The sequence below is a fragment of the Thamnophis sirtalis genome, unplaced genomic scaffold (assembly GCF_051295495.1).
Source record: "Thamnophis sirtalis isolate CommonGarterSnake01/CBP01778 unplaced genomic scaffold, rThaSir2_p1.2 scaffold_1, whole genome shotgun sequence".
Taxonomy (NCBI): domain Eukaryota; kingdom Metazoa; phylum Chordata; class Lepidosauria; order Squamata; family Natricidae; genus Thamnophis; species Thamnophis sirtalis.
The window spans coordinates 123442059-123456032 of NW_028261381.1; the positions used below are offsets into that span (position 1 = coordinate 123442059).

Below are 13974 nucleotides of genomic sequence, written 5' to 3' on the forward strand. Positions count from 1 at the left end.
AATATGTTCTTTTTGCATTCATAGTTAGAGAGAAGAACAGATGGTGAAGGCTTAGTTTAAAATAATATATCATTAAAATAGCATAGCTTACTGGTAATTCCTCATTCTAACTGGAGTTTAGGTCAGAGTAACAGGATTGGAAGGGATGGAAAGGGTAATATGGTTTATAATCCAAGCATTGAAACGTTTAGGGACAACATTGTTGTGTTCAAAGATATCCTTGGAAGGGTAATATAATAATGTTTTGAAGTACCCTTCTCCCCTTTATTAACATATAAAATCCTCTTCAGTCCCACTGGACTCTGGGCAGTGTATGTATGTATGTATGTATGTATGTATGTATGTATGTATGTATGTATGTATGTATGTATGTATGTATGTATAAAAAATCACTTAGTTTCCTACTAGGATGAGGGAAAAACTGCACATTGGAATAGTATACATTTCCCTTTGTTTCCAAAACATAAGGTTGAGGCCATTAATAATATTTATATATACTGTATCAAAAAAAATAAAACATAAAATAAAATAAAAATCCCTAGCACACTGATTTTTCAAACTGTGATAAAAACAATGCCATACTGAGATTTTTGTACATTACAGTGTATTTGAATACCCACTGCTGGGGTTGAATGAAAATAGTTGATGCTTTTCGTATGTATAGGTAGTCCTCGACTTACAATGTTTATTTAGTGACTGTTCAAAGTTACGTCACTGAAAAAAGTGACTTATGACCATTTTTCATACTTACAACCATTCAGCACCCCCATGATTGCATGATCAAAATTTCAGATGCTTGGCAACTGACTCATATTTATAACGGTTGCAGTGTCCAGGAGTCAATGTGATCAGCTTTTGACAAGCAAAATCAATGGCAAAATCAGATTCACTTAACAACCGTGTTACTAATTTATCAACTGCAGTGATTCACTTAACAACTGTGCCAAGAAAAGTTGTAAAATGGGACAAAACTCACTTAACAAATGTTTCACATAGTAACCAAATTTTGGGCTCAATTGTGGTTACAAATTGAAAATTACTTGAATAGTGTTGATCATTTGCTTAAAGGGTAGAATAACAAAGATTATGCACAGATGCCAAGATCCAGAATTTCTTCAGTTTCTTTCTCTAAAAGAGACCAGATTTTCAATATAAAGCAGTCAAGAGAGGCAGAATTTCTTACTGTACTTCTGATTATATATATACCTTCTGCACCTGCTTGTATGTGCTTCTCATACGCATATGTAAACACGCACATTCACAGATAATGAAGTACTCTTAATCAAAATAAATCTATCAAAGAAAGTCATGGAATATAATGAATTATATCCTATCTAATTCTGGCAAGATGGGAGTCAAAAAATTATGATTTGGTGGGAAGAGCAGGGAAGAAATGGGAAAAGGAGTAAAGTCCAGTTATTTTAGGAGAACTCTGTTTTTCAGCATTTCTAGAACAGGATAAATTACTATGCAGTTTTGTAGATTGAGAGAGTTCGTTTTTAATGCTATAGATAAGAAATATCAAGTAGAGTTGTGAGCAATATAATTGGGGGGGTTGATTTCGTGCTATGTAATTTTCAAAAATAGTGAAGGTGACATAAAAGGGCAAAAATGGCATTGAAAAAAAATGAAATAAATGAAAGCACAATAGGGCTTTATATATCTGCCCTACATATTGTTCTGATTTACATTCACAGGAATTAAAATTTATCAACAACATTATTTAAATACACCACAGCTCCTTGTTAGGTCGGAAAATAATTTGCCTCCTATTGACCAAATAAATTTACTAAGATCTGACAAGGAGAAAATCCCACTGTTACTTTCTGCCTTGATTAGAGCTGTTTTCAGGACCAAGAAAACTATCTTCATTAATCAGATACTTGGATGCCTTTAAAGTGTTTATTTTAGTGTTTCCTCTAAGATTTTGTCTCAAACTACTTTGGGGGGGAGAAAAATGTAGATTTCGGCATGGCATTATGATAAATCTTCTCAAGGAGGGGCATGTATTAACATTTTTGTCGGTACTTTTTCATCTTAATCCAACCTTGTTTAATAATCAGAAAATTCGACATAGTGGGTAAGAAGATGTAATTAACTCTTTGACCCCAGAATCTTAATTGGTGCCTGTTGAAAACAGTGGGGCAGTTTGAAAAAAAGTGGCCTGTGGTGATTGAAATAGCATAATACATAATAAGTCCCTCCTCCCCCAAAATCAAAACAAGGCAATGCTGGAGAATTTTAGTTATGTTTTGTATATTGCCAGTAGGAGAAAAGGGTCATTAAACCAACCAGCATTTCTACCTACTCTTTTTAAAATCAGGGATGATCACATTTCTACAAAATATGTTTCTTTTTTACATTGTCAACTTTTAGAAATCAGTTCAAGAGAGAAGAGTTCTGCATATTTGAAGGAAAAGTATTGTTTAATGTTGGAGACGGCTAAACTATAATTTACATCTTGATGAGATTGGTTCATAATAACAGGACAGTATGCAAATCCATAGCAATAGTCACACTTCCTGCTGCCGTTAAAGGTGAAATGATTATACAACAAATTGCTTTTTAAAAAATCTAGTCTGTTGTTTATTGACAGAGTTTCGGTGCCGCATAAATACCAATTGGTTTCTCTACTGAGTGATGAAGAAAACCTTGCATCAGACATTTCCATGCCCAGGGCTTAATGCCTTATTGAATTACTCTAACTGGCTATGTTTTTGCCCCTGAGGAAGCTATAACTGAAGCATGCAGAGCATTGAAACACAGTTACTCATGCAAGTATTCATGTAGCTCAGCAACCTTTTGAGGCACCAATACTTTCTCTTGTTCTGCCTTTTAGTTCTGGCTCTGCCTTTATTTGGTTTGGTATATTCCTTGCCACTATTTAAGACAATTCACTGACATAGCAATGCGAAGGGTCTATTTAGTTAGACATCCAAGGATTATAGCAGTTAGCAATAGCAGTTAGACTTATATACCGCTTCATAGGGCTTTCAGCCCTCTCTAAGCGGTTTACAGAGTCAGCATATCGCCCCCAACAATCCGGGTCCTCATTTTACCCACCTCGGAAGGATGGAAGGCTGAGTCAACCTTGAGCCGGTGAGATTTGAACCGCTGAACTGCTGAACTGCAGACAGCTGAAGTAGCCTGCAGTGCTGCATTTAACCACTGCGCCACCTCGGCTCTTCAGGGAATGAAGAGGAATGTTATCAGTATTGGACATTGGCAGTTGATAGTTATGCATATACATGTATATATTTTCTTTCAGAAGGACATCAATCAATACATCATATCATCGATAAAGATAGAGATGCAGTGCTTCTAAATTAAGCTTTTGTTATTGTTCAGTCACTAAATCACATCCAACTCTTTGCGACATGATGGACCATATCACACTAGGCTCCCCTGTCCTCCCCTGTCTTCTAGAGTTTGCCCAAATTCATGTTCATTGGATCAAAATTAATTAATCTACTTTTCAAAAAATCCATTTGAATAATCATTGTTGCTCAAAGTTAGAGCTGTTTCAGTATATTCATTGGGAAATAATTTTCCCAACATTTATTCTACATCTGTAGAGATTCTCAGTCATGCAGGTCTTTGTTGTCCCAAGGTGCTTTTTTCAGAAGGCAACTGGACTTCCTTGGTTTTTTTTTTTCTTTGAACATATTTCGCTTCTCATCCAAGAAGCTTCTTCAGCTCTGAGCAAAATGAGAAGCAAAATTTCTTTAAAGAAAAAAGGAAAAAAAGAAGAAAGTCCAATTGCCTCCTGATAAAGCACCTTTGGGACATTCTGCATTGGGCTTTTGAAAACTAGTGATTTCTCCTGCCACTTATTTATTTGATTTAGAAGATGTCCGACTCCATAACAACCTTGGGCAGCTCCCATTTAAAATGTGAAAAAGATCAAAATATTCTTAAGGTCCTTGACAGGCCACATTTCTTTTGGATTCTTTCTTTCTTTAAGATGTTTGATCCAAAGATCAAGTGGAGCCTGGCGACTCATATGGTTAGAATGCTGGGTTGACAAGCAGCAAGCCCATGTTCAAGTCCCCAGTGCTGCTGCGGGGCAGGGTTTAACTCCCATCTTTCATTCCAGCTCCTGCCAGGAAAATAAAAGGAGCTCCCCCACCAGGTGTTCCATGGGCAACATTCAATTCAATTCAATTTATTAAATTTATATGCCGCCCTTTTCCCCCGAAGGGGACATTGATATCACCAGGTACTCTTTCAACCCCAAAGTGCCTTGGTGACACAAGTGCTATGTTATCCAAAGATAGTTGATGTATTGCTTCTTAAACATAAAAATGCCTGAATATGTTCTTGTTTGGATGACTTTAAAGTTTGTCACTTCAAATTGCTCCCAAGTAATTGATGTCACTGTTCAAGGTTTTTGTGCTAATCATCTGAAAATAAATTATGATAATTTCTAGATAAACTACTTGCTTGTATAAATTCTTGTGTTTGACTGAAATCTATGCAGATTTACATTTTTATTAATTCATAAATATAAATTGAAGATCCTTCTTAAGTATGTTAACTTTAGTGCTTGTATTCTCATAACTGACTCATTCTCCATGAACAACTAAAGCTCTTTTCATATTCCCTCTACTGAATTTAAGAATTCCTTTATGTTTAAATAAATGAATTAGCTTGTGTTTTTAGGTGGTTCGTGTATGTATACTGGAATGTGGAAGAGTTGTGGAAAGAGTTGTGGAAAGGTTAATTAAAAAGAAATATTAACAGTCTACCATTAATTCCCAATTGTAACCTAAGAGTCATTTTAAATTTTATTTTGACACTCTTATCTGTTCCCGTTATCTTAAAATTTTAAGCCAGTAGCACTTTTGGTATGATTCAGTTATGAACACTTCCCTATACAACCAATTTCATTGTATTTATTTTGTAAATAAAGGCTATACTATACTATACTGGTTTAACAACGTAATGGAATGTGTGGATGACCTTGGAGAAAGTGGGGGGGATGCTGCCTAGGAAATAATCAGATAAAAGAGGCAGGGTTGCCTTAACTGTCAGAGAAATTTAGGGAGAACCTGCCCTAATGGATCAAACAATTAAAAATGGCAATGGGAAGTTTGTACTTTCAGACTTGCAAGGCTCTGTTAATGTAGACTTAATAAAGTAGAATAAGTTCATTCTATCATGTTTCTTGCCTGGTTTACTTGAGCTGACAATGGCAGTTCATTCAGAATCCTGATTGCCAAATCCCAAGAACTGAAGTTACCAGGGCTCCATAATTCTCACAATGTCTACTGTGGCATGAATCTCATACTGGTTAACCCAAACTGTTCCGACCAGGCAGCAACCCGCCACTGGTTGTCCCCCCCCCCTCACTCACTTTTCCAGGTATCAGGAGCTTAAAAGTAGCCATAGAGCCTGTAAGGGCAATAGATAGAAGAGGAGAAATGTAGTTGTGTGGTACACAGCTGAAATTCAGCATAGCCGTCTTAAAGCATTCACTTCCCCATAAGACACAGTCTAAATTTGTATATTTGCAACCATAGGATGAATATTTATTCCAGTCAACAAACAATGTCTTATACACAGTAGTATTGTGTCAGTTTGGAATAAGATGGCTTATTATTTGATTAAGTTTCACATGGCTTTCATAAATGTTTATATACCAACATCAATGTTCTGTCATAAATCATTCTTGCAACTATATCTAAAGCCCAACTACCTGTCAGAGTACAATTTAAATCTACACATTTATACTGAAAAGATTACATTTTCAGTATCTTTTGTGTTTTCCAAATGTGAACCTATCTGACAGAAATGTGTTGATTAGTTTGGGTTGGTGTTTAAATAAAACAATAAATGCCTGGCCATGCTTGTGAATAAAGACAGGATCATAATTCCTTGTTAATTTTCAAATTACTACTATTCACAATCATTTCCCTCTTCTCTATTTTTCTGAAAGGAACATCTTGTCATTTCTCTTCTAAGCACAAATAATGTTTTATGCATTTTAATGTGTTAATGCCTGTGAGGAAAATCCATTGTTTATGACAGTTACGTTTCATCTGTTTGTATATATTTCACTGTATGTAATGTCTCACTTTTTCAACTCTTTTTTTTTCTTTTGCAGTCACTGGATGGATTTGTATTTGCACTAAACCAAGAGGGAAAGTTTTTGTACATTTCGGAAACCGTCTCCATTTATCTTGGCCTCTCCCAGGTAAGTAGAACATTTAATGATACACCTTCCATTTTAAGGCTCGCTATTTTTAAAATGGTAAGACCTTCTGGAACTTTTCACATCAGGTTGAATTTATAATTTAATGGCTTGGTTTTACACCTCCTAGAAGGTGTAAGTTGATAAAGAATGTTCTAGTGGAAAAAGAAAAAGTAGGAGCTTGAAAAACCCCTTTCTCCCATAAAAAATCATTACTAATTTATTGAGAACAAATGAAGTTTCTTTTCTCAGCTGTTTTGAACTTTAAACTCCATAGCTGTTAGAAAAGGGACACAGACATAGTACTTCCCTTGTGCCCTATTACTGGATGTTTATGGAGAACTCGACGTTATCCTGGGAGCTGACACAATGGCAGGGAGTCTCTTGGAGTCAGAAAATGCTGAAAGAAACCATTAAAAAGACTTACAGGGAGGATTTCAAGAAGGACACAGTCTGCTCTTTTTGCACATGCATAGTAAATGGGTAGAGAAGGTTTTTTTATGAGACAGTGAAATGTAATTGTTCTTTTGTATCGTTTCATTTTAAGGTCTAAGACTGTATGAAGAGGAAGAATTATTTTTTATTTATTACAGTTAACTGAGCTGTCAGTAACCATGGAATCGAATTTATCATGAAAAATTTGGGAAGCCTTGGAGGCTTTTTTTCCATGATGATTACAAAATAGGTTACTGGGCCTATAATTGAATTACATTTGAAGAACTCAACTATGATAACATTACATCTTTTTTGCTTAGAATGGAAAGCTGTATGGGAAGTTTTGCTTGCATTGCTGTGATTATTAAGATAGTCCTTGGATTGCAACTTTTCATAACATGATTTAATTGATTGTCCTAAATTAATTGAAAATGTTTAACTAAAGTAATCAATTAAGAATTATATGAATAAGTGAATAAAGCAGTGCTGGCTATGCAAGTATGAATATCTGGAGGAAAGCCAAGATAAAAACCTAATAACAGCAATAATTACAATAACTTGTGTAAAAGAAAAATACCCAGGATTTAAAATAATGAAATACCAATGCAGAGTATTATTTATGAAATGTTCATTGGTTATATTTGTTTACATTAAGTAAGTGTGTGTGTGTGTGAGAGAGAGAGAGAGAGAGAGAGAGAAAATGGGAAGAGAATTAAGAAAAAAATTCAATATGATATTTTTATATCTCACCTGATCTTAGTTTGGTAATAGGATGTAATTCCTGCTTTAATTGGTTTGGGTATCAGTTTCAAATGTTTCATAATTTGTGACTGGTAAATCACATATTATAAATTCCATTTATTAATGGAGGTTTTTAAAAAAACACACACACAAAATACATTAATGTTTATTGTTGTCTTGGGTTCATCATATTACATATTAATCTGTTTTATGCGGTGTCCAAAAAAGTTTAATAAAGCGGCAAAAAGAAGGATGGTTAATCAGTTTAAACAGGTAAATACTAATTAGGAAACTCCTGAAAGGCATCCATTATACACTATCTGAAAACAAATTTTACAGCCCTGGTTAGTGGTGTAATCCAAATTCTGTCAAGGCAACTGCATTTTCTGTAATTGAGATGTGTATGTTTGCTTTGCATAACAGATGGCTCTGTATGCTTAGACTGATAGCTAGGAAAATAATAATTGCATTATTCTGGCCAAAAGAATATTAGCTCTTGGGCTGGGGCCATTTTAGGCAGTCCTCCTGCCAGCACAGCATATGCACATATATGGATTCGATTTTCAAAGAAATTGATGCATCTGGAATAGTGTCACCATCTGAAATATCATCTGTTCAAGAAAAAAAAGTTGGCTTTAACCCTGTCTGTCTCCTCCTTGCTAAAAGCATACTCCTGTAGTGAGCAGCAGCACCGTTACTCAAACTTTTTTAAACTACAGGCAGACCCAGCTTTCCACAGATTTGGGCCCTCCAGCTGCCTACAATTTCAGCTCCCATAAACCAAAAACCTAGACTCTGGGGCAGGTTATTGCTTTTCTGCTTACAATAGTGGGTTGACTGTAGCATCTGGCCAAACAATGGGGAACACCTTTCTCTTTTTTAGTCAGTGCTTTTCTGAAAAACGTATGATTAAAAATAAGACGGTGTAATTGCCAATAAAATAAGTAAAATCTGCCTCCTGGGGGTCAAATATTCTGCTTCAAGGGGACAGCCTTTGGTTGGAAAAGAAAGAGGGCATCATAGTGAGTTCAGGATAAGTTGGCTGCTTTTTAAAAATGTAAGGAAATATTTCTCCAAGATCCCTGGTGTGATTATTTTCGCCGTTGTTGCACTGCAAATCCATTCAGAGCAGCTTTGATCCCACTGAGAACACTTTGATGCAGTGGGCAGATGCATAGCCATTTTGATGCCCTGGGGAAGAGCTGCACTGCTCTCTCCGTGTTTGAGAAAGGGAGTGCAGAGCCTGCCAAAATAGAGATTGGCACAGGAGTTGAAGAGGGACATTATTCAATCTCTATACAATGTATCAAAGTTTCTTGTTTCTTGTTCCTCTTTGCAAAAAGACCAGCAGAATTAGCTAGGTAAGATTTGGGAGCTGTATTTCTGTTCATGAAAGGTTTTCTCCATACTGTATTCCTATCATTCGTGTCTTGCTCTTTGAAGCTTGAGCATTGGTGGTAGGTTCATTATCGTTTTCTTTGGAATGACCTGCAGAATTGTGTATGCATCTTTTACACATCTTTGACATTCTGGGTATTTTGACAAGATGGTTTCCTATCTGTATGTGTCCAATCACAAAATAGTTATCTAGCATCAGATCATAAAATAGCTATCTATTGGAGGCAAACTGGTGAGATTGCTTCTCACTGTTTCGTCCAGACTCCCAAGAAAGCTGTCCTCTACTTCATCTTCCCTGTTTTTTTCTGAAAGAATCTGGAGACCTTGTGCCATCCTTCCTGTTTTTCAGAATTCATCATACAGTCCATAACAATTGTTACAAATATAGATGATGCTTTGGGCTGAAAACCTTTCTAGACAGTTTTCTATTTCTTGGATTATTATTTAAAAATAAAAGTTCCCCTTTCCCACTTCCTCCAGTACCAAGGGTGCATAAATACCCTTCTATTCATCTTGAAAATGTTTTCCAGGTTGAAGTGGCTTCAGAGTCTTGACAATATGGTGTGCCAAAATGGATAAAACAACAATGGGACAGGTTGTGGCAGTGGTGGGATTCAAAGAATTTAACAACTGGTTCTCTGCCCTAATGATCAGCTGGATAGGTGGGGCTTGGTGGTCATATGACTGGGTGGGAGTAGCCAACTCATCATCACTCACATCGCTGGGCGCTTCACCTTAGCTGTTACAATGTAATAAGGGTTAACCAGAGAGGTAGTATCTGTAAGCAGGACAATAAAGATTAAGCTACAAAGAATACCAGAATGTTTCCTTCCTGCCTTCCTTACAGGATTAGCCCTGTAAAGTGGGAAGAAACAAAAGGAGATTTCTTCCAACAACCGGTTCTCTAAACTGCTTAAAAAGTTAACAACTGGTTCTCCCGAATAGGTGCAAACTGGCTGAATCCCATCACTGGGTTTAGGCAACAGGAGTCAGTCAGGAGAGGAATTGTTCTCCATCTTGGATTGCAAATAAAGGAAGAGAAGGAATGCTAGGTTTGTCTCTTAAAAGTATTATAGCCCCCTGAGACTTAGGCTGACTGAAGCATTGAAACATTCATGGAAATATGAAACATACACAATCATAATTTGAAACATAAATGAGCAACAATTCTTCATATAAAAGAGCAGTTGAGAAAGATACTGATCATTCAGCAGGGAGGGGGATCAAAGTTTATCTATAGATGGCCAAATTTGCATCCTTAGATGGAACAGTTCTAGTTCTAAGGTATTGTTTCTTTGATCTCCAGTATGTTCAAGTAATTTGTATCTCAAAGGCATTGTATGTTTCAAATTAGGAGAGCTGCATTTTATATTAGACTGTTACTAATGTTACTACTCATATATTTGTCTATAAACCTCCATTTTTAAAGATTCTTGGAAAAGAAAAAGCAGTGAACATATTTAAAAGAATAAATGGGTGCTTAAGTTACAAGTCTATAAACTATTCCAAGTATCATGCTACCTTTTCCCCTGAGTTGAGAGATTGCCAGTCTAATAGCCTTTCCAGCAGCTATGATGTTTTCAGTATTCATCACTAACAGTGATTGCAATAATCCACACTAAATTAAGCATTCTAAAACTTTTATTTACTGCAGAAGAAAGCGAACATCAACAGAAATTACTGTGCCAGCGCAAGCTCAAAAAATTTTCCAAGTGTGAAGATCATTGTAGCGACCTGTTATGTTACTGAATTCTTGTTTTTAATAAAAGTGCCAGGAACAAGCTTTAAAGGGCTATGGACTTGCTTTGAATTCATAATACTGTAATTGCCATAAAATAAACACTGCTGGGTTCCTGCTATTAGCTGGCAGAGGTTGCAGATCTTTACATAAACTTTACAGTTTTTCTGAAATTTAATTGTTCAGTAGTGTTGGGTTTGTATTTTTTGAGAGTAATGCTTCAATGACATCTTTCTGTCTGGGTGTACAGTGTATGTGCTGGCTTTTCACCAAAACTATAAGGCAGCCTATATGGGATTCTCCCTTAATTTAATTCCCACAATAACTCTATGAAATACATTGAGCTAAGAAATAGCCACCCAGGGAGTTTCCATGGATAAGTGCAGGCTTGATCCAGAGTGGTATTCAGCAGGTTCTGACCAGTTCTGAAGAACCTTCATAAATTTTGAGTAGTTTGAAGAACCAGTAAATACCACTTCTGACTGGCCCTGTCCCCATCTATTCTCTGCCTCCCGAGTTCCAGCTGATCGGGAGGGAATGGGAATTTTGCAGTAACCTTCCCCTGTCATGCCCACCAACCCACGCCTACAGAACCAGTAGTAAAAAAAAAATGAATCCCACCACTGGCTTGATCTTAGTTTTCCAGAGTGCTACTCCAAAACTTAACTGTAGCACCAGAGTGGTTCTTTTCTTAATTTTGATTCTGTTGCTAAATATTCAAGCTGGTTTTAGAAAAGGCTGAGGAACAAGATACAATATTGTCGACACACACTAGATAACTGAGAAAGCCAATCATTCTAAAATGAAGTTACTATATGCTTTCTTGATTATAGAAAGCTCTTTCATTGTTTTGATTGATTGTCAAGTTGTGGAATGGCCTTAGGGAAATGGAAATCCTAAAACATCTCATTTTCTTTATGTGAAACCTATACACCTGACAAGAAGACACAAGCCAGGCAGAACAAGGTGAAACAGACTAGTGGCAAGTTAACAAAGGAGTAAGACAATGGTGTATATTGTCTACTTATTTATTAAATCTATATCTTAAATATATATTGAGGGACGTGAAATTGGAAGAAAATGAGTATATTTTTAAATCTAAAAAAAGAAGCACCAATAACCTGCAGTATGCTGATAACTCTTTTCTGAAAGCTGAAAATGTAAATGAACTAGAAGTTCTAGTAATGAAACTCAAGGAGCAAAAAAAAAGTGATTAAGTGTAAGGGAGACCAAACTAATGAGAACAGATACAGCAATATTAGAATTAACAGCAAAGATATAGAAGTGGTGGAGAGCATCTTCCTTTTAGGATCTACTATCAAGAATGAAGGAATAACTGTAAAAAAAAATACATGGCAGATTAGCACTTGGTAAGATATCACCTAATGTGTCTATACTTACAAAGATCAGAATACTGCAGGAAATGGTTTTTCCTTTGACACTCTATTCAGCAAAAGACTTTGAAGAGGCAGGATGGAAAGAGCATTGATGCCATTGAGTGTTGGTGTTGGGGGAAAAACTCCTGAAAATTCCCGGGGAGCCAAGAAAACAAATAAATGAATCTTAGGACAAATCAATGCCAGAGCCAAAGTAAATAAATAAATAAATAGATCATAGAACAAATCAATCAATTTGCAAACCAATCTCACTTAAAGAACAAATTATCATATTTTGGGAACATTATGTGAACAGCTAAGTCTTTTGAGAAGTCTACAATGCTGGGAAAGGTTGAAGGCAAGAGATGACCATCAGCAAGGTCTAAGAGGAAACAGCAGCTGGATGGCACATAAGCATAAACGCACGCATTGCAAAAGTAGATTAGTCCACATTTGGAATGTTTCTCTTTCACACTTATAAGAGTGATATCAGCAGGGAAAATATATTGCCCCAAAGTCAAACAGCTATATTAACAATTTCTACACTCAGAGGAAGAAATTTGACAAAGGCCATTAGTGCAACTTTGGGTGGGTTGGGGGTGGAACACATTGTGACACACAAAACAGCAGTAGCAGCTCTGGGATATTTTTCATCCCAACGCAATAGCTATTGCAATAAAATCTCCATTTACGCTGCAGTCATATTTAGTTAGTTTATATGAGCTCCATTGAAAGAGCTCATGAAATCATATATATGTGTGTGTGTGTGTGTGTCTGTCTGTGTGTGTGTGTGTATGTATGTATGTGTGTGTATGTATATGTATATATGAATATATATGAATACTCCAATGTGTTCTTTATATTGTACATCTGACCGGTGACCTCAAAGGTTAAAGAACCCTTTTTTAAAAAAAGATTCTGAATCTACATTAATATCCCTTTCAGTCCTGATCATTTTTTGATTCGGGTCTAGAGATCGGGACTAGAGATCTCCCAGTGTTGTTTTGTTTATAAAATGCAAGCAGCCTTCTATTTTGGCAATCCTCCATAGGAAAGCTCAACTGCATAATGGCAGTTTCTAAGAGTCATTCTCTTTTCTTTAATTTATGCTTGATCATGTGTGCATGATGCTGATAATAAATCGTATATCTTGGTTGATGCATGTGTTTATTTACTGATATATGCTTTAATATTTGGTTTTGACTTGGCATGATGTAGTTGACTCACTTTGTTTCCATCTAGTGGTTGCCCAGATATTTTGCAGTCCATATATTAAAGCCTTAAGATTGTTCTCTTCTACAGTTGTACAAAGCTTAGAGGAAATAATTTTATTCAAAAGAGATTTCATCAAATCATCCTTTCAGATATTACCTCTGTGTCATATGTACACATTTTAGTTCTTATAGAGCAAAGTGTTAGGTTTTCTTTCTCTCTTTTCTGCCCCCTGGTGGTCATCTGAAATATATTTGGACTCTTGTAGCCCTATTGATGGGTGGTTGCTCAGAATTTCCCTCCTTAAAGTGGCAGGATTTCAGAAGGGAAATCTGAATTTGGAGCTGGAATGGGAGCCAAAACCTACCTCTCATCACAGATAGCTCAGAACGTAAGAAACTGAGAGTTTTTCTATATCGATACAAATTAGTTGCTCTGATTTCGGAATGGATTTAGGAGAGGTATGTTGTCGGGTCCAGATGTGAATTCCAAGTTTTTGTTTGGGTGCATACAGATGTTGAATGACATGGACCTTTGTGACATCGAAGTTTGACTAGGATTACATAATAATAATAATAATAATAATAATAATAATAATAATAATAATAATTATTATTATTATTATTATTATTATTATTATTATTATTATTATTTTACTATATATGGATGATTTGAAACTCTATGGAAAGTCAGAAATAGAAATCCAATCATTGACAAACACAGTCCGAGTATTCAGCACCAATATTTCAATGCAGTTTGGCATGGAAAAATGCGCCACTGTATCCATAAAAAGGGGCAAAATCACTGCATGTGAGGGAATTGAAATGCCCAATGGCCAACTAATTAAATGCAAAGAAAATGAAGCGTACAAATACTTGGGC

General features: G+C 36.0%; 1 protein-coding gene across 6 annotated transcripts in view; it reads left to right on the forward strand.

Annotated features, from left to right (window-relative positions):
• The window catches only part of NPAS3 (neuronal PAS domain protein 3), a 723511-nt gene that overhangs the window by 491044 nt on the left and 218493 nt on the right, over positions 1–13974 (forward strand). For all 6 annotated transcript variants that reach the window (XM_087723489.1, XM_087723456.1, XM_087723467.1 and 3 more), the window contains one exon: positions 6107–6196. In XM_087723489.1, the coding sequence (XP_087579615.1) occupies positions 6107–6196 (90 nt within the window). The remainder of the gene's footprint in view (positions 1–6106; positions 6197–13974) is intronic.